The sequence below is a fragment of the Ochotona curzoniae genome, unplaced genomic scaffold, assembly GCF_017591425.1.
Source record: "Ochotona curzoniae isolate NIBS_2020 unplaced genomic scaffold, NIBS_Ocur_1.0 contig_430, whole genome shotgun sequence".
In the NCBI taxonomy this organism is placed as follows: Eukaryota; Metazoa; Chordata; class Mammalia; order Lagomorpha; family Ochotonidae; genus Ochotona; species Ochotona curzoniae.
In genome coordinates this window covers 12771754-12790446 of record NW_024466219.1, presented here as the reverse complement: position 1 = coordinate 12790446, position 18693 = coordinate 12771754, and the positions used below count along the sequence as shown (strand labels likewise).

General features: G+C 57.9%; 2 protein-coding genes across 2 annotated transcripts; both read left to right on the top strand.

The window, feature by feature from the left end:
- Positions 1–39: 39 nt before the first annotated feature.
- Positions 40–8987, top strand: PTPN7 (protein tyrosine phosphatase non-receptor type 7). Its single transcript, XM_040985443.1, is given in 10 exon segments — positions 40–51; positions 53–162; positions 604–787; positions 1064–1148; positions 2314–2390; positions 3369–3506; positions 4555–4665; positions 5811–5968; positions 6653–6766; positions 7201–8987. Coding segments are annotated over 10 exon segments (1083 nt in total). The 3' UTR covers positions 7295–8987.
- A 1286-nt stretch (positions 8988–10273) lies between these two features.
- Positions 10274–17178, top strand: ARL8A (ADP ribosylation factor like GTPase 8A). Its single transcript, XM_040985442.1, has 7 exons — positions 10274–10538; positions 14171–14251; positions 14404–14477; positions 15124–15217; positions 15627–15694; positions 15924–15994; positions 16169–17178. Exons 1-7 carry the CDS (start codon positions 10416–10418, stop codon positions 16216–16218), a joined length of 561 nt encoding a protein of 186 aa, XP_040841376.1. The 5' UTR covers positions 10274–10415; the 3' UTR covers positions 16219–17178.
- Positions 17179–18693: the final 1515 nt, after the last annotated feature.

Below are 18693 nucleotides of genomic sequence, written 5' to 3'. Positions count from 1 at the left end.
GGACACCATGGCCAGCTGAACCCAGTACCGCCGCTCAGCATGGTCCAGGCCTGCAGGGCGGCGCTCCAGAGCACAGCCAGCGACTTTGCCTCTGGGGGCAACCATGACCCAGCCTCCGCCGGCCAAAACACCTGCCAAGAAGCACGTGCGGCTGCAAGAAAGGTGAGCCTCTACCAGAGAGGAGGCCCCCCCGCCCTGACATATGTACCAGCTCCAACAGCACCAGTCCACGGGGCCCTCAGCGTGGGCTGCAATGTGGACAGGAAACCAGCAAGGCTCATTTGCATGTCTGGGGCATAGGGTTTCATGTCAACCCAGAACCCACTCCCTACATCCCAGGTAGGGTTGGGTGAGACCAGGGGCTTTCGTGGTGAGGCTGATCTGAGTCTCGGGGACTGGGATGGGTGTGGCAAGGGGTGGGCAAGTGGAGAGAGCTGTGGGCTTTAACACTGATCCAAGGAAAAGGGCGTGCAGCAGGGCCCCTGGAAGCTACCAGGCTTCTGGGTCAAGGGTAAATCGGGCAGCACGTGTCTTATACCCCAACTGAAACAATAGCAAATGCTGCAGGGTGCTCACTCGGTTCCCCGTGGGCTGTGCCTGCAGGCGGGGCTCCAATGTGGCCCTGGTGCTGGATGTGCGGTCCCTGGGGGCCGTGGAGCCCATCTGTTCAGTGAACACACCACGGGAGGTCAGCCTGCACTTCCTGCGCACGGCCGGACACCCCCTCAGCCGCTGGGCCCTGCAGCACCAGCCTCCCAGCCCCCAACAGCTGGAGGAAGAATTTCTGGTAAGAACTCAGGGTTCCCACTGGGCCCCTCTGCCCAGCAGAAGAAGCTGCTGGGCGCAGGGATCGGGGCTCCTCTTGAGAACTCCTTAGAAAAGCAGTTTGGGGTTTAGGGTGGGAAGCCACCCACACACTTCCTCTATCTGCCCTACACCCCATCCAGACCTCCCGTGCCAGGAAGGTATAACCAGGAGCTCCCCCGCCATGGAAAGTGTACAGGGGAAGCAGAGGGGACTGGGAAGGGCACTGTTGTTCATTCATATCCTCTCATCCTGCCAGAAGATCCCCTCCAACTTTGTAAACCCCGAGGACCTGGATATCCCTGGCCATGCCTCCAAGGACCGCTACAAAACCATCTTGCCAAGTAAGGGCTATATCCCAGAGAGCGGGCACTGACCCTGCGGCTGGCAGGTGCACAGGGTTAGCCTCACCTGGGGCATCATTTTTTGGCCGAAAAGTAACAGTACTCCCACCTCCCGCCAGGGGAAAGGGGGCCAAATCACAAAAGTAGCAGCAGTAGTGACCTCGGGAGGTGCTAATGGGCTAGCTAATGGGCCAGACATTGCTTTTCTCGTAACTGGATTTATTTATGTTTTATTTAGAAGGTAGAGTAGGGACTGGAGCAATGGCTCAATTGGCCAATCTTTCACCTTTAAGCGCTGGGATCCCATATGGGCACAGGTTCGTGTCCTAACTACTCCACTTCCCATCCAGAACCCTGCTTGTGTCTTGAGAAAGCAGTAAAGGATAGGCCAAAGCCTTGGGACCCTGCACCCGCATGGGAGACCCAGAAGAAGTTCCTGGCTCCTGGCTTTGGATCGGCTCAGCTCTGGTTGTTGCAGCCACTCAAAGAGTGAACCAGTGCTTGGAAGATCTTCCTTTCTGTCCCTCTCTGTAAATCTGCCTTTCCAATAAAAATAAATAGAATATTTTTAGAAGAAAGAAATGAAACAAAACCAACGTGGTACAGTTAGTTTCAACTCAAGATTAGAACGATTTGGCCACAGCCACTCTGTCTCTCTTATTGTTTCCCTCTGTTGCACCTTTTAGTCAAGTTGCCCGGATGACTGCTTCAATTCTGTTCCTCTCCCGCTCGAAAATGCTCTATAGTTCCCTATTGTCTACATAGCAAATCCTTTCCTTTTCAGCCGTATTTGTTGTATTTGGAAAGCAGAGTGGCAGATGGAGAAGAATCCCTACGATAACTAGAAGAAGGCCAGGCCAAAGCCAGGGGCAGGAACTCCATGTTGGTCTCCTGTGTGGGTGGCAGGGAGTCCTGTACGCAGGCCTTCATCTGCTGCCTCGCAGGCACATTAGCAGGAAGCCGGATCAGAAGCATGGGGTAGCCGGGATTCAAATGGGCATTTGGATGTGGGACAAGGACATTCCAAGCAATGACTGAACCAGCCCCACCGTGACACCTGTGCCACTCAACAGCAGGGATAAGCCCTGGGACCTGCTCCATCCCCCATCCCTGAACCTGCACTGTCAGCTTTTGATCCCTGCCCTGGCTGAGTTTTACTTTCTAGATCCACAGAGTCGTGTCTGCCTGGGCCGGGCCCAAAGCCAGGAGGATGGAGACTACATCAATGCCAACTACATCCGGGTGAGTGGTCTGGCTGCTCACCGTGACAGCGTGCAGAGGGGCTGGGACCATATCTGAGGACATCAGACAGTGTCCAGGGGCCCTGGATTCCCTCCTTGGCGTCTTCTCCACCCTTTCTTCCTTGGGGTGGGAGATGGACACTGAATAGGCCCCAAGACAGCAACCCAGAAAACAGAGAGGACGACAGAAGCTTCTGGAAGGAACAGCCACCAACTCTATCACCTGACACACACACCGACCTCTACGCTTGCCAACAAATAGTGCTACCAGTAGCTGTGCCTGGTTTCTCAGGATGCACTGTTCAGAAGAGCTGCATCTCTCTCTCTCTGATGTCTAGCCATGACCGCCAAATGGCAAGATGCATATTGGACTGCTGCAGTGGGTGGGAAATCAGTGCCCCCTAGTGGCTTGAGATGGAAAGGACAGGGTAAGGGTGGATAGAGAAAAAGAGCTGCCGGCTTCGGCGTGCGGGTAGAGGACTGCCAGGGATTTTGCTTTTCCCTGTGTGGGCAGAGACATGGTGAAAGATGGGTGAGAAGCAGAAGCCAGGAGCCTAAAGAGGAGGCCAGGCTGGGAACCATTTTGCTACTGAATAGGCAAAATCAATAGGCCTCTGCTGTAATGGGCAGCAATGGAGCACTCCTTCAGCAAACGTGGAACTGTGTTGGGTATTTTGTGTTGGAATAAAAAAAGCAGGACAGCAAAGAGCATGTACCAAATGATAGATTCTCAATCACTCACTGCCTGAACCCACATCAGCTAACTGCAACACACGCATCACAATACCCAGTTTGCAGATGAGAAAACTGAGGCTAGGCAGCAGCACAGCTAGGAAATGGCAGAATACAACTGAACTCAGATGTTCCTCCCTCCAGAACTCTGAGGCGTGTGTGTGTGTGCGCGTGCATGTGGCTTTACCCTGGTCCCAGCACCTGCAGTCACCACCCGCCCACCCTTGTCCTGGTCTCCTCTCCCCAGGGCTATGACGGGCAGGAGAAGGTCTACATTGCCACGCAGGGCCCCATGCCCAACACCGTGGCAGACTTCTGGGAGATGGTGTGGCAAGAAGAGGTGTTCCTCATCGTCATGCTCACACAGCTCCAGGAGAGCAAGGAGGTAGGAGGCACGCCCCGTCCTAGCCTGTGCACACACACACACACACACACACACACGGAGGCAGGAGGCACGCCCCAGTCCTAGCCTGTGCACACACACACACACACACACACACACACACACACACACACACACGGAGGCAGGAGGCACGCCCCAGTCCTAGCCTGTGCACACACACACACACACACACACACGCACACACACACACACACAAGGAGGCACACACAGTCCTAGCCTGTGCACACGCACACACACACACACACACACAAGCTCACACAGTACTAACACAGACATGCTCACACACACACACAGGCTCACACAGCACTAACACAGATGTGCACACACACAACACTAACACACACAAGCTCACACACAGACTTGTACAACACACACATGCTCTCACACAGTCATACAATACTAACACACACATACTCTCACACAAACTCATGCAACATACATACTCACACACAGACTCCCGTGCAGGCTCTTATGCATGCTTTCACGTGTCCATACACAGTCATACAAACTCACAGGCACACACAAGACCACATTCACATACTCACACAAACACACATACATGCTCACCCATGCACTCAGACCCACACATGTGCATTCACACACAACTCAGACACACACTGCACACACTCACATTTGTGTTTGCAAACATATCACACACACACATACGTGCTCACACACATATACTCAAACACACTTCTACCCACACAAAAACTCATATAAGCACTCACACGTGTGCACATGCTCACAATACATACACATGCATGATCACATACATGCTAACACGTTCACACAGGGCCACTGGGGACTTGGGCGTACCCTGGCAACTAGGAACACCAAGAGCAGCCCTCAATTCCGCTGCCTAGAGAGGCCCTCGACATGGGCCCCAGGGATGGCTGCCCACAGCCCACAACCCAAAAAAGGTTGAAGTGAGCACTGCGGGCTGCAGTGGCTGAGCCCACCCACACCAACCCAGTGCAGGTGGAAAATGGAAGGGACGCCCCAGTCTGACTCCCAGCCTCCTCCCTGCTAGAAATGCGTGCACTACTGGCCCACGGAAGAGGAGACCTACGGGCCCTTCCGGATCCGCACCAGGGACAAGAAGGAACATCCGGAGTACACAGTGCAGCATCTCACCATCCAGGTACAAGCCCGGGCTGGGCCAGGCCCCTCGCTCCCTGGTCCCATGCCCATCATTAGTGTTTCTGGAACTTGTGGAGAGGGGTTTTCTCATTGGAAGCTAGCCTGCCAGGCAGAGGCAACAGTGGAACCCAGCATGGAACACTGCCAGGCTACACTGATCCTCCAGGCAAGGACGGCGGGCAGTGCCCGATGAGCTGAAGGGATGAGAGAGGTGGCGAGAGAGGTGCAAAGGAGTTTCAGGGAACAGATGCTAAGGCACAGTGCACTAAGCTACCATTTGGGATGCCCACAGTCCATGTCTAGGGGCCTAGTTTGAGTCCCAGCTGCTCCACCTCCATTCCAGCTCCGTACTAATGTGCTTGGGAAGGTAGTGGAAGATGGCCTGAGCATTTGGGCCCCTTCACCCACATGAAAGACCCGGATGGAGTTCCTGGCTCCTGGCTTCAGCTGGCTCAGGCCTGACTGTTGTGGCCATTTGGGGAGCAAACCAGCAAATGAAAGGCCTTTCTGTGTCTCTCCCTTTCTGTCACTCTACATTTGAATACCTAAATTAAATTTTAAAAGGCACTGCAAAATGTTTCTGTTACTGTTTAGTGTCTCTTAATTTCCAAAGCATGTTAACTCATTTTCCTCCAAGTATCCTGGGAAATAGACCAAGATACTACTGGCTTTAAAAAAAAAAAAAAAAAAAACTATTAATATGAAAGGCACTAGCTAGGGCTGGACCAGAGCTGGGAGCCCAGAACTCACCCCAGGTCCCCCATGTGGCACGGACACAACCACTTAAACTATTCCCCTGTTGCCTGCCAGGATCCATGATAGCAGGAAGTGGAGCCAGGACTCAGGATGCCACGTGGCAGCGTCCTGATCGGCATCTTAGCTCATCCGTGAACCCAGACATCCACTTTCCAAGTGAAGAGTGTGAGATTGAGGGACTGGTCATGTACCTGCTGTGGGCAGAACCAGGACCTGCACAGCGCCCCTTCCCTTTCCCAGGACGATGGTCTCCAGCGTTGGGAGTGGGGGGTCAGTGCTGGTGTATGAGAGGCAGGGAAGTTGGCCTCGCCTGCTCTGAACCAAGGGAGTAACTGCAGACCCAAAGGCAGCCATACCCTGATCCAAATCTCACACCTGTGTCCACTCCAGTGCCAGCAGGAGTGCCGGCAGGTGAAGCACATCCTCTTCTCAGCCTGGCCCGACCACCAGACCCCGGAGTCGGCTGCGCCCCTGCTACGCCTGGTGGCCGAGGTGGAGGACAGCCCCAAGACAGCCGGCAAGACAGGGCCCATCGTGGTCCACTGCAGGTGCACGGCCTTTCCCCTCCCACGTGCCTCTCTTCCAACCCCACTTGTGCAGAACCCAGACATCAGGGCTGGACCCCAGGCCTAGGCCACCAAGGAAAAGAGGGTAGGGGTGTCCAGAGGGCCAAGGTCTGCTGGCAAAGACAGGAGATGAGACAGTGACATACAGCAGCCTTCAATGGGCGCTAGGACAGTGTGGCAGGGGGCATACAGAACCAGGTCGCCTAACTCAGACCTGGGGTCCAGGGCAGGCTCCCCAGGTGGGGAAGGACTTCCAGGTAATGCTACGATTGGAAACGCACATCAGACAAGTGACAAGAGAACTGGGAAGGTAATTCAGGCCGGGGACATAGCACATGCCAGTGCCAGGGGAAGAGATGTTAACACAAGGACATTGCTGGCAGCGAGGACAGGGGCTGGGCCTGCAGGTCAGGTCTAAGGATCAGAGAGGAACATGGGAGACAAGAGAGAAGGCAGGAGGGTACGGAGCCTGACAGGGTGGGCAGAGATGGACTGGGATGGAGTGGCCAGCATGTGGTGTAGGGGGCAAGACTAGAACACAGCAGCCCCTGTTGGAGCACCAAGCAAGCGTTAGCTTCATTCAGCTCAGCCGGAGGCCTTGCTGGAGAAGGAGTGGCCCCAGCTCCCTGGTGACAGTTCCCCCACCCTGTCCCTGGCTGTGTCCAGTGCAGGGATCGGCCGAACTGGCTGCTTCATCGCTACCCGGATTGGCTGCCAACAGCTGAAGGCGCGAGGGGAAGTAGACATTCTGGGCATCGTGTGCCAACTGCGCCTAGACAGGTGAGTCCATAGGCACCGGCCCACCACAAGGGGCCCTGGTGCCGCCTGGCATTGGTGGGGCATGGCTGGGCTGGTGCCACAAGCAAAGCCAGGGGCCACGCTTGCTTCAAGAGCTGCTTGGTAGCACAGCTGACACCTACGAAAGTATTTCCAGTTGGATTTTGAGCCTGGGAGTGGGGGCCTAGAATTAAGGGTGTCCTCTGTGCGTGTACCCTGAGCCTCCCAGCTTTTCCCCCGTCCAGTCCCCTAGAAGAGGTTGTCTCCAGATCCAGTCCTGAGCAAAAGCGGGGGTGGGAGAATCAGAGGCAACAAGGTATCAAAAGCACAGAGGTCAGCCAGCTGAGAAAGTCAAGGCTCTCCTGAGGGGACACTGGGGGTGCCTGCCTGAGCTGCTAAGGACTGTCGGGCCCACGCCCTTGTGCTTCTGCCTACAGAGGGGGCATGATCCAGACAGCTGAGCAGTACCAGTTCCTGCACCACACTCTGGCGCTGTATGCAGCCCAGCTGCCCGAGGAGCCCGGCACCTGACCCCTGCTCTCCACCCCACCCCCAGCTGCCTGGGCACCCACTGACCCTGGGCCTCCAGAGATAGCGGGCCATGTGCTCTGGAGACACCCTCCCACGCCAGCACCACCATGCTTACTCAGGTCATCGGAAAATGCATCAGCAAGGATGCGGGCCTGGACTCCTAGCCTTCAGACACTGGCTCTCCTGGGCTTCCTCCAGCAGCCCCAAATGGATAATAATGAACTTGACCATAGGAACTGGCACTTAGGACAGCCTCCACAGCCCACTGTCGCTGGCTTCTCTGAGATGCTCTTTGCCCATGACGTGGACGCTAAGTGCTGTTGTCATCAGGGAAAGCCATCAGAGAAGCTTCCAGAATCCATCTTGGCTGTACCCCTTCCTGGGGTGGGCAAGGGGGTGACTCCAAGATCAGCTCTCCTGGCAAGCCTTGTCTAAGCTCAGGCCAGGTGCCAGGGTGGGGAGAGTCAGGTCCTGACCTCAAACTCTCGACAGCCTGCATGGCTCTCAGCTCCTGGGTTCAGTGGGGCTCTACTCAGTAGACAGGAAGGATCCTGCTGCCCCTGCTTCTATACCTTCACCAAGCAAGGAAGCCAGGGACAGAGGTGACCAGGCCTGGTTGTTGAAATCTCTGCAACAGGGAACTTGTGGGAACTATGAGAGGCCCCGGGGGCTGCCCAGGCCTCTGTAATTGCCAGCCGATTACCCCAACTCTTTGGGAAGGTCCAGCACGCTCTAAGTGGCATTCCACAGCCTCAGCAGGTGTCCTGGGTACCAAGGAAGGACAGAAGACAGCAGGGAGTGAACAGATAGCCCAGGGCAGTCTCAGACAAACAAGGACTGTCTCTACCCTGATGGTGCACCTGTTCAGCCTGGCTGGGCCCAGAGCAATCCAGACACAACCATTCCCACGAAAGGGTTCCAGTAAAAAGAGGACCCCCCTCCCCCGCCGCCACCTCCTACTTAGAGATTCATACTTCTGGTCCACCTCCCAGTGGCACAATCTCCAGGCACTCCAGATCTTCATTGAAACCAAACCCACTCCTCCAGAAAGGCACCCACACACCTGTTCCTGCCCAGAGCTCAGGCCGGTCTAGAGGGAAGCAGCTGCAGGGCCCTACCCTCTCCTCTCCGGAGCTGTCCCCCGCCCTGCTCCTCTACTCAGAGAACAAAGTAACCAACAAGGAGAATAAAGACTGGGGGATGCCCAATGCTCCCTTCTCTCCTTTCAGCTGCTTCACAGACCTCAGGAACCTGGGGGTAGCCATGCAGAGAGCCCCACCCCACACACCAGGACAGGCTGGGAGTCTTTTCCTCCAGGCACACCAGTCAAAGTGAAGAGAACTTTGGGTAGCTGGATGGCTACATATTGTCTTAACCTGTTGAGGCCACCCAGCCCCAAACGCCCAAACCTGAGGGCTGGAACACTCATCTGTAACCATCTGTAACTGGCTGGGAGAGTGGTACCTGCTGAGTCAGGGCAGGGAAAGCCCATGGCTCACAGATAGAACCTTCTCAATTCTCTCTCTCTCTCTCTCTCTCTCTGTCTCTCGCTCTCGCTCTTGCTCTCTGTCATTTGTAAGGTAGGAGGGATAATCCCTTTGAGGACCTAATCTCCTCCTATCACCTTGCAAGATTACATTTCCAGCAGGTGAATTTGGGGAGGGACACAAATACACTACACCCTGGAGTTAGAGAGACTTATTTTTTTGAAGATTTATTTGGGGCCCAGCGCAATGGCTTGCTGGCTAAATGCTCCCCTTGCAAGCACCAGGATGCCAGTTCATGTCCTGGTTTCTTTCCACTTCCCATCCAGCTCCCTGCTTGTGCCCTGGGAAAGCAGTCAAGGATGGCCCAAAGCCTTGGGACCCTGCACCCACATGGGAGACCTGGAAGAAGCTTCTGGCTCCCGGCTTTGGAACAGCTCATCTCCGGCCATTGTGGCCACTTGAGGAGTGAACCAGCAGATAGAAGATCTTTGTGTCTCTCCTTGTCCCTGTAAATCTGCCTTTCCAATAAAAATAAATGAATCTTTTTTTAAAGAGACTTATTTATTTTTAAGGTAGAATTTTACCAAGGAAAAGACAGACAAATCCCATCTGCTAGTTCACTCCCCAAATGGACTGGCTGGTCCAGAGCCAGGAGCTTCCTCCCGGCCCCCCATGTGGGTAGAGCTCTCCAGGACATCCTCCCAGGCACATTAGCAGGGAGCTGGCCTGGAAGTGGAGCAGCTGGCACACCTATTGCAGGTGGTAGCAGGTTATCCCCACTAGGCCACAACACCAGCTACCCTGGAAAGGGGACCCCAAAGGACAGCTACTGGAGTTTGTTAACTGGCTCCTGACCCCAGGGCTTCCTGACTGCTCCTCTTTCGGACCCGTTGGATCACTGGACCAGCTCAAGAGGGCATGGCTGCACGCCTGTCCCTTCAGTTCTCCAGCTGCAGGGAAGTTGGCTTGGTCAGGGCGGCTCCCGCGGGGGTTTTGTGCGCCCTGCCACAGGTCCAGACCCTGTCTCACTTCGGGGTCGGGTATCACTGGTGACGCTGGCTCGGGGAGCAGCACCCCAGGAATGCTCAAAGGCACGCGTTTGGGGACAAAAAGCCTCGGCCGCCTCCCTTTAGCGCTCCTCCCTCTTCGCTTTCTGGACACGCGTGGGGCGGCCTGGAAGGGCTCCTGCCCGACCGCACCTCGTCCACCGGGAGCCCATCGCCCTCTACCGAAGCAGGAGGTGCAAGCCAGGACGCGAAGACAATCATAGTTCCGCCCTTTCTCCCCGCGTCCCCCCACCCCACGGAGCTGGCTTGCCCGTCAACGCCCACCCACCCACCCGCGGGCGCCCGGGCGGCTCCGGGCGCGAGAGGAGCGCGCGCTCGGGCGCGAGCAGGACGCGGCCGGGCCGCGCGGGAGGGCGGCGGCGGCGACGGAGGAGGAGGAGGCGCCGAGGCCACACCCATCGGCGAGCGGATCCGGGGCCAGCGAGTCGTCGGTCGCCGCGCTCCAGCCTCCGCCCGCACCAAGCAGCGGGACCCGAGCCGCACGGGGAGGGGCCGCTCCGGGCCGCAGCGCGAGGCCAGCGAGGGGCTGCGGGGACCCGGCACCGGGCGGGGCCGGCGGCGGCGACCATGATCGCTTTGTTCAACAAGCTCCTGGACTGGTTCAAGGCCCTGTTCTGGAAGGAGGAGATGGAGCTCACGCTAGTCGGGCTGCAGTACTCCGGCAAGACCACCTTCGTTAACGTGATCGCGGTAGGTGGGCCGGGACTGGGTCTGGGGTTCGCGCGTCTCCCACCCGCGCCGCACCCTGGGGCGTCCGGAGAGCCGCCTGGCTTGGCCGGGCACGGCCGGGCGGGGGAGGAGCTGACCCGAGCGCTTGGGGCCTAGCACGGCCCGTAGTGGAGCCCGGGCATCGCGCGCCCCGCCGTTCTGCCCGGGGACGGGATGGCACTGCCCGGGGCGGGCAAGGGGCGAGCCAGGAAAACAGGGCTGGTGTCCCTAGAACCGCCGGAGCCAAGGGGCTCAGCTGCGGGGAGACACCCTCCCTCAGGCCCCCGGCTCATCAAGGGGCATGACAGAGCGAAAGTGCTCTGGGGCCTGCTGCTCCAGCTGCTGGGTGGGGGGGCTTCAGGGGGTACCCTGGACCGCTTGGGGTGGTGCCCCACCCCGAGGCTTTAACCCCTGCTGGCCTGAAAGAGGAAGCCTGGGCCCTATTGAGGGAGTGGGGGAGGGAAAAGTCCCCAGGGGGCAGAAGAGTCAGCTGAGGCGCTTGGCTGTAGCCCAGACTCCTCCCCCAACAACCTCTCCCCTGCCAGCTCGGGGTCCTGGAGCGGTGGGCCTGCCACGGAGGGAGTGCACGGACTCTGTCCTGCCCCAGAAGTTGCGGAGGGGAGGAGGAAGAGGAGGAGGAGGGGCCCTAGGCCCAGAAGATTAGGGACAAAGTGGCACGAGGGTGCATGTGGGTGAGGGTGTTCCAATGGTAACTGGGCCTGGTGAAGGAAGAGTTAAAAAAATCTGCCTCTAAAAAGGGGAAGAGGAGCTGCTGGGGTGTGAGGTGGCTGCGGCCTAGCTTTCCCAGCTGGGTAGGGCCAACGGCTTCAGGCTCCTAGGGCCCAGGAAGGCTGGGGTCGGAGGCTCTGGTTGTGTGGGGACCTGGCCCCATCCCAAAGCTGGGGTGTTTGCAAGAACATGAGAGAAGGGAGCACGGTCGGATACCACCTGCCTGGGCCTTGCAGGAGGGGCCTTCCGGAGAGGGCGGGGCCTTGTCAGGGCCTGGGCTGAGGGGAGACTGGAGTCTGGAGGGGCCGGCATCCCACGGTCATGGTCATGGTCACGGGATGACCCCTGCCTGCTCTTCCTCCCATATCTGCTGACCCCTGGCCAGACAGGAAGCATCGGCAGGCCCTCACTGAGGTTTGAGACATGAGGATTTCCTAAGCCAACATCCGCCCCCGGGGTCAAAGCCTGCCCCTGGTTAGAGTAAGCTTAGGGGCTCCCAGAGCAGTCAGGCACCCATTCTCCAACCTGGTTTTGCCAAGCCTGGGTGGCTGGGCTTCCGGGCACACTACCAGGTCTGCGAGAAGCCTCTAGTTAAGGCCAAGGAGAAGCGACTGCTCTGCTGTGGCCCAGCCCCGATCACCTCTTGTCCCCCAGGAAACAGTGGGCGCCTTGAAACAGTGCACCTGGGCAGGTGGGCTAGGTTGGACAGGAAGTCTGTCTCCAAGCATCCCATCTTGCCAGGGCCACTGTTGATGGGCAAGGGGCAACTCCTCTCCAGCCCCCCCAGGCAGTTGGTCCCTTTTTAAATAGGAAACTGGTGACTTTAGCTGGCACGACCTTGAAGGGCAAGTCAGTTTCTTTCCGCCAAAGACAACCTTGCCCTTGATGGGAGTCTTAGAATTCCAGCATCCAGGTAACTCCTGGGGCTCCCACAGTCACCGGGGCGCTCACGCTGCCCCTGCCGCCTACCCCTTGTGTCAGCACAGTTAGAGGGGCTTCCAGAAAGAAATCAAGACTCAGGACCTCTGGGCTCAGTTCCCAGGCTTACCCCGACTCTGCATCACCTCTGCCTGGTCACGTGGCCTCTGTCTCAGCTGCTTCCCTTCCTGGGTTTTCTTTTGCTCACTCTGGGCGGGTCTAGCTGTCCCTGAAAGCTGCTTTTCATGTTGTCTTGCTGCTCAGCAGGTGCATGTGAGCTGGTAAGGAATTGTGTAGACCTGCCATTGCTTCGAAGCACCTAAGAAGCTGGTCTTTTGAATTCCTGAAGAGTTGTGATGCATGTGGAACCGTGGGAAGCAAGAGGCAGTGCTAGATAATAAAAGAGGCGAGGACTTATCTGTGGCAGGACTCGTCCTAGGGTGCCTCAAGGGACTTAGGATGCAAGTTATGAGAAGGTGGGGTCTTGGTTCATTGTGGCGGACTTCTGTGAAGTTGGAAGAACACGAGATGGAACAGGCGGGTACGTTCCCCAGCACTACCACGTGTGGACAAGGTCAAGTCCTGCCTTGATGGCACAACTCAGTGGGAGCGACTGGTACCGGGGAGCCCTGGAGGTCCTCCCTGTGGCCCCCCAGGTTAGGGCTGGGGACAGCGGGGTCACTTACCTGGGAGCAGTGGTGGGTCCCTGTGCCAGAGAGGACGAAGGTCTTAGCTGAGCTCCTCGGGATCAATGATGCTGTGCTATCAGCCAGCCTGGCTGTAGAGGGTGGCCAGGGATGGCATCCTGCTGGGGCTCTGGGGGACTGTACTGTCCCACCCCATCCCACCCCCCACATACACACCACTTGTGGTTGCTCAGTGGTTCCTAACCTCTGGGGCAACCTTGCCTTCTTGGTATTTGAGGAGATCTACAGACCCTCCCCCTGCCCCGCCCCTGACAGACCCTGAGGAATGCTTGGCGCCTTCTCCAGCTGTGACTGGAAGATCTCGGGGCAGAGGAGAGGATGGCTAGGTCACTCTGTACCGAACACATCCACACATTTTCCCTTGGCCTTCCAGGAACAACACGGAACGGCCCCTGAGGACAGCCTTCACTGATGTTTAGTCTCAGGCGGAAGCTAGGGCTGATGTCAGGTGCACTCACAGGAGGGTGTGCCATCCGCACAGCTACCAGCCCTTGTGTCCGGGGATGTGTCTCTGGATCCTGTGATCCGAGGGAAGCCCAGGACAGGGGGCCCTGAGAGTCACAGGTATCGTGCCTAGGCAGGGTTGAGGAGGCTGGGGAGCCCTGCAAGCCACAGGTGCATCCCAGGCTGGGCATGCCTCCTGTTGTACATCAGCCACAGGTGCCCAGTGCCCAGCGGACACATGTGCAAATGTCCAAGTGGCACCCCGCCTCTCCATGGAACCTCAAGTGGATGGTGCCCACACCTGGCAGAGAACAGGTGGGGATGAGGTGGGTAGGGAAGCCCCATCTCCTTCCGCCCACTTCCAAGAGAGGGGGAGCATGGAGAAGGCCTGGGCAGGTGTAGGGCGTGGCCCGATGTGAAGCCTGCGGTCCGGAGCCGTCTGGAGACCTTAAGGACAGTTCAGAGGGGACAGGCAAACAGCACTGGAATGTGAAAATGAGTGGAGCCAACACAGACTGTGCTTATCTCCAGCAGCAGCTGCCAGCTCAGGGGCAGATCCCAGCGAGCCCACGAGAGCATCCCAGGACTGGTGGGCTGGCCTTGGCCTGGGGGGTGGCCAGTTCCCACCTGACTGCTTCCCCGTGACCTTCAGACCTGCGCCTGCGTGGGACTGTGTTCCTGGGAGGGGGTTGGTTCCTCTCTCCCTAGCAGAAAGCTGGAGGCTGGACCTGGGGGAGGTGACCAGACAGGACCTTGGTGAGTGACACGCCCTATGGGGGGACTGGGGTCCCTGAGTCTCCTCGCTCCTCTCTGCAGTCCGGTCAGTTCAACGAGGACATGATTCCCACCGTGGGCTTCAACATGCGCAAAATCACCAAAGGGAACGTCACCATCAAAGTGAGGACTGGGCCGGGGTCGAGGGGTGGGCGGGTGCTGGAGGAGCATCCCTGGGGCTGGGGGGAGGCGCTGACCAGGTAGGGGAGCTCCTGGGAGGAGGGAGGAAGAGCCGCCTGCCGCCTGTGAAGCCTTCTCGTCCTTTTCTGCCTCAGCTCTGGGACATCGGGGGACAGCCCCGGTTCCGCAGCATGTGGGAACGCTACTGCCGAGGGGTGAGCGCCATCGTGTAAGTTCAGAGTGTCCAAGCCGCCTCTCCTGGCCCCCCCAGCCCATGGCCCTGCCCAGACTCACAGCGTTCACAGACAAGTGCACCTGTGCCTCCCCCCACCACAGACCCCCACCCCTGGCCTGGCCCAGGTTGCCCGCCCCCTCATTCCTTGAATTTGAGTGGTTTCAATGATTCCTTCGCTTTCTTTGGAAAACTGATGTTATTCCCCAAACAATGGGTGGTTTTGTTTTCCTGATACAATAGACAATAGACTTTTTTTTTTTTAAGCCTGATGTTTAGAAGTATCTTACTGCCAGAAAATATTCTGGGGATTCCTTTTTTTTTTTTTTTTTTTTTTTTTCCGTACACACCAACATTATCTAGACTTCCCAGAACTCATGAGAGGGTCACTTTGGGGAGTAGGGGAGTAGGGGAGGAGGGGAGTAGGGTGGAAGCCAGGAGACCCGGGAGGTAAGATGTGGGATGTGGCGGGTACAGGAGGAGTCACTGCGTGCAGTGTCTGACTCCCACCGATGCACCTGCCTCCAGCTAGGCCCAGCAAACTCTAGCTCCAAGAAGGGTCGGCTGTGCAGAGAGGTTTTCTGCCCCAAGCAGCAGCCTGGCTGCCTGTCTGCATGTGTGTCCCCGCCCTGCCCTTCCCCAGGTACATGGTGGATGCTGCTGACCAGGAGAAGATTGAGGCTTCCAAGAATGAGCTGCACAACCTCCTGGACAAGCCTCAGCTGCAGGGCATCCCGGTCAGAACCTGTGGTAGCTGGTGGGGCAGGGCCGGGGCATGCCGGGAGGTGGGGCAGGGCAAGGGTACAGAGAGCTATGCAGAGGAGGCAAAGAACGCGGGGCACCTGCAGCCCTTGTCAGCGTGCTGATTGGAGCCCCAGCTGCTGGGCTTCCAGTCCAGCTTCCCAGACATACATCCTGGGAAAAGCAAAGGACAATGGCTCAAGGGCTTGGGCCCCTGCAGCCCTTGTGAGAGCGGGTGGAGTTCTGGGCTCTGGGCTTTGGCATGGAGCTCAGCCCTAGGGTGCAGGCAATTGGGAAGTGAATCCATGGGTGCATGATCTTTCTCTCTGTCCTCTTTCTCTTCCTGTTTTTTCTCAAGTATCTAGTCATGTATATTAAAAAAAGTCTTCATCCTCCCTCATGTAGGTGTTGGTCCTGGGCAACAAGCGAGACCTCCCCGGAGCCTTGGACGAGAAGGAACTGATTGAGAAAATGTGAGTTTGGTGACGCCCTCTACTGCCTGCTCCCCAAATTCCACAGCCCCCCCACACCTGCGCCTGGAGGCTGGGTCTGTTGCTGTTCTCCGTGTTTGCCACATGGTGGCAGCAGAGCCCCACTCGCCCTATAGCTGCCCAGACACCATGATTAGGGTCCCACCCAGCCCCCTTGCCCACCCCCACGGCCGTCCTGGCCCCTGCGGACTCTACTCTGGCCTCCCTGTAGGAATCTGTCGGCCATTCAGGACCGAGAGATCTGCTGCTACTCCATCTCCTGCAAAGAAAAGGACAACATCGGTGCGTTGTTCTGGTGGGTAGGGAGGGGGGTGGGGTGGGGTCACTCCTGGAGGTGGCAGGTCAGTAGCTGGTTGATCTCCGGCTGCAGGAAGCCCAGCCAGCCACGCCCGGACCCCTGGGCATCCTGGCACACCCCCAGCATGCCTTATAAGCTTCTCTCCTATCCCCACCCAGACATTACCCTGCAGTGGCTTATTCAACACTCAAAGTCACGGAGAAGCTGAGACCGCAGCCCTCCTCCAGAACCCGGGACCGTGGTCATCAAAACCTGAAGCCGAGCTCCCTGCCCATCCCCCCATAGCCTCCCTCCCCCAAGCCCACCCCTCCTCATTCAGCATGGGGAGGGCTCCCGGGCTCCCAGAGCCCCATTCTGCTGAGATCTGAACTCCTGTTTTTATTGTAAAATAAGCTGTCCCTCCTCTCCCCACCCCCATTCTGGAGCCCTGGCCTGTTCCTTCCCAAATTGGCCACCCACCCCCTTTGCAGCCCTGCCTGCCCTGCCCCCCACTTCCCTTTGCCACTCTCTGTTAGTGTCCTGTGTGTACAGTATATATATGTATATATATTTTAATTTTTTAATTTAAGCAAAGACTAAAACCGACCATTTGATGCTGCAGGGGCCTCGTGGGATCGGGGAGGGGCGGCGCAGGTTGCCAAGGAAAAGCAAGTTGGGGGGTGGCCTGGGGCCCGTTCAGGCTGGGAAAGGGGGCGGCTGGCCCCATCCTGGGCATACCTGCCTTGGCCTGGCCTGCACCCATGCGGGAGCCTCTGCAGGCACCTCCTGCACCCTGCTTGGCCTTGGGACACTGGGGGCACCAATAGGTGCCAGAGCCCCAGCCAGGCCTAAGGGGCAGGAAGCCATCGTCCACTGTCCCCTCCCTTCCGTCTGGCCTGCCCCCACCCCCCTCCTGCCCCTCCCCAGGCCCCTCTGCCGCCTGCCTCAGTTCTGTTCTGTTTGCAGGGTTGTACAAGGAGAGAACTCAGCATGGGGGCTTGGCTCTTTGGGTTTTGTTTGTTTATTTGTTTTTAATTTAATGATTTGTAAAGTGATGGTCCTCTTCCTTTTTTTACACTTTTCAGCTCATATTTAACCTCTGTTTCAAAAAACGATTCTTGTAACTGTACATTTTTTTTTCCTCCTAATAACTACAGAAAAACAAAATAAACAACCGATTTTGTGTTGGGGGGTGTGTACAGTGACAGCTCTTATTCTATGGGTAGCAGGGATCGTCCAGCAGGGGTGGGGGACGCAGGCATGGCCATGGGGTCCAGGAACAGTGGGGATTGGGTCTGGGTGTGGTCTGGGCCAGGGTGGAGCAGGGATCCACTCCAGCCCTCAGCTTCTTTCCTTCCCTCAGGCAAGAGAGTTCACCTGCAGCCTGATGGGGCAGAAACAAGAACCCCATTCATGAGCCCAGAACCAGTTAACAGTCATTACGCTCTGGGGGGCTATGCCCTGTCAGAGCCCACCCTCACTCCTTGCCACTGCCTGCTCACTCGCAGCGAAGCCATCTTGACCCAGTTTGCAAGGAAGCCCCGCCTCCCTCGCTCATTCACCCCTTCATCCTGGAAAATGGAGCAGGCCCCCCCCCAGAACACCCATCACCGTCACTGCAGGAAGAAGGAACTGCTGGTCCCTTCTAGGGTTGGGATGCCAGCACTCCGTGCCCTCCCAGCCCCTTGCCCACTGCCCAGGGCCAGTTGCCCAGCACCGGAAGAGTCTGTGGAAAAATCGTGGCTGGAGGTTGCCAGCCGGAGCCATGTGACTGCAGTACCTTCCGCCTGTGCCCGCCTGGTGGCGGAGGCTGTGCCCTCCCCCGTCTGCCCCTGGCCCTGGAGCCCTGGATAGGACCCAGGGCCGGCTCAGCATGGGTGCAGCCAAGGACCTAGCTCCCTATCACAGGTCCTGGTGACACCCACAGCCTGCATGCAGCAGGCACCTGCCTGGGCTCCACGCCCTTGTCCGGGAGTAGGCTGGCACAGGTTAAATCTCAGCATGGGTATTGGGGTTAGGAGGGGACTGGGGTGATTGCCTCAAGTACTGGAGAGGCTGGGGACTGAGGGCTGCTCCCCAATCACTTAGCACCAAGGCCTGGGCCCGGGTCCCTGCTGCCTGCCGCCAGCAGAGTGTGTGTCAGTGCCGCCTCCTCTGAACATCCACATTCAAGTCCACCACCCGCCCCTGAGCCAGCACCGCCCCCTCCAAGCCCAGGACCCCTGAGCAACAAACACCGCATTGTCCCCAGCTGCTCTGGCTGGGGGAACAGTGGCTCTTTCCAAGGCCCGCTTGGCCTGTTGACTGATCCTGCGGGCCGTCCACATTGGCAGACTTGCCTGGGTAGACAACAGGGATGGCGCAGCTCTGAGCCGACCAGCCAGCAGGAGGAAGGATGGATGGGGGTGCCCTTTGTAGAGAGGCCCCCCAAACAGGATGCAAAGGCGTCCCCTCCCCTGCTCCCAAGCTCCCATCCTCAGCTGTTCCCTGTCCTGGCCTTCACCTCGGTTCACCCCAGTCCCTCCCCACTTTCTGGTACATCTAGGTTTGGGGGAGGGGAGCAGAGAGGGAGCAGCCCTGATGGCTCCAAGGGGCAGCCCTGGGGTTCTCTCCAACCAGCCTCCTCCCCTGTTGAGCGGTGGAGCTGGGGGCTCCAGTCGCTGTGGCAACAGGTCTGCTGAGAAGTGGGTGGGTGTCATTCCCA

What these genes read in the sequence shown, in the direction of transcription:
- ARL8A (XM_040985442.1), top strand. Translation starts at nt 10,416, where the DNA reads ATGATCGCTTTGTTCAACAAGCTCCTGGACTGGTTCAAGGCCCTGTTC. An exon ending in AAGGGAACGTCACCATCAAA is followed by an intron (nt 14,252 to 14,403) that starts GTGAGGACTGGG and finishes TTTCTGCCTCAG; the next exon opens with CTCTGGGACATCGGGGGACA. An exon ending in CGAGGGGTGAGCGCCATCGT is followed by an intron (nt 14,478 to 15,123) that starts GTAAGTTCAGAG and finishes GCCCTTCCCCAG; the next exon opens with GTACATGGTGGATGCTGCTG.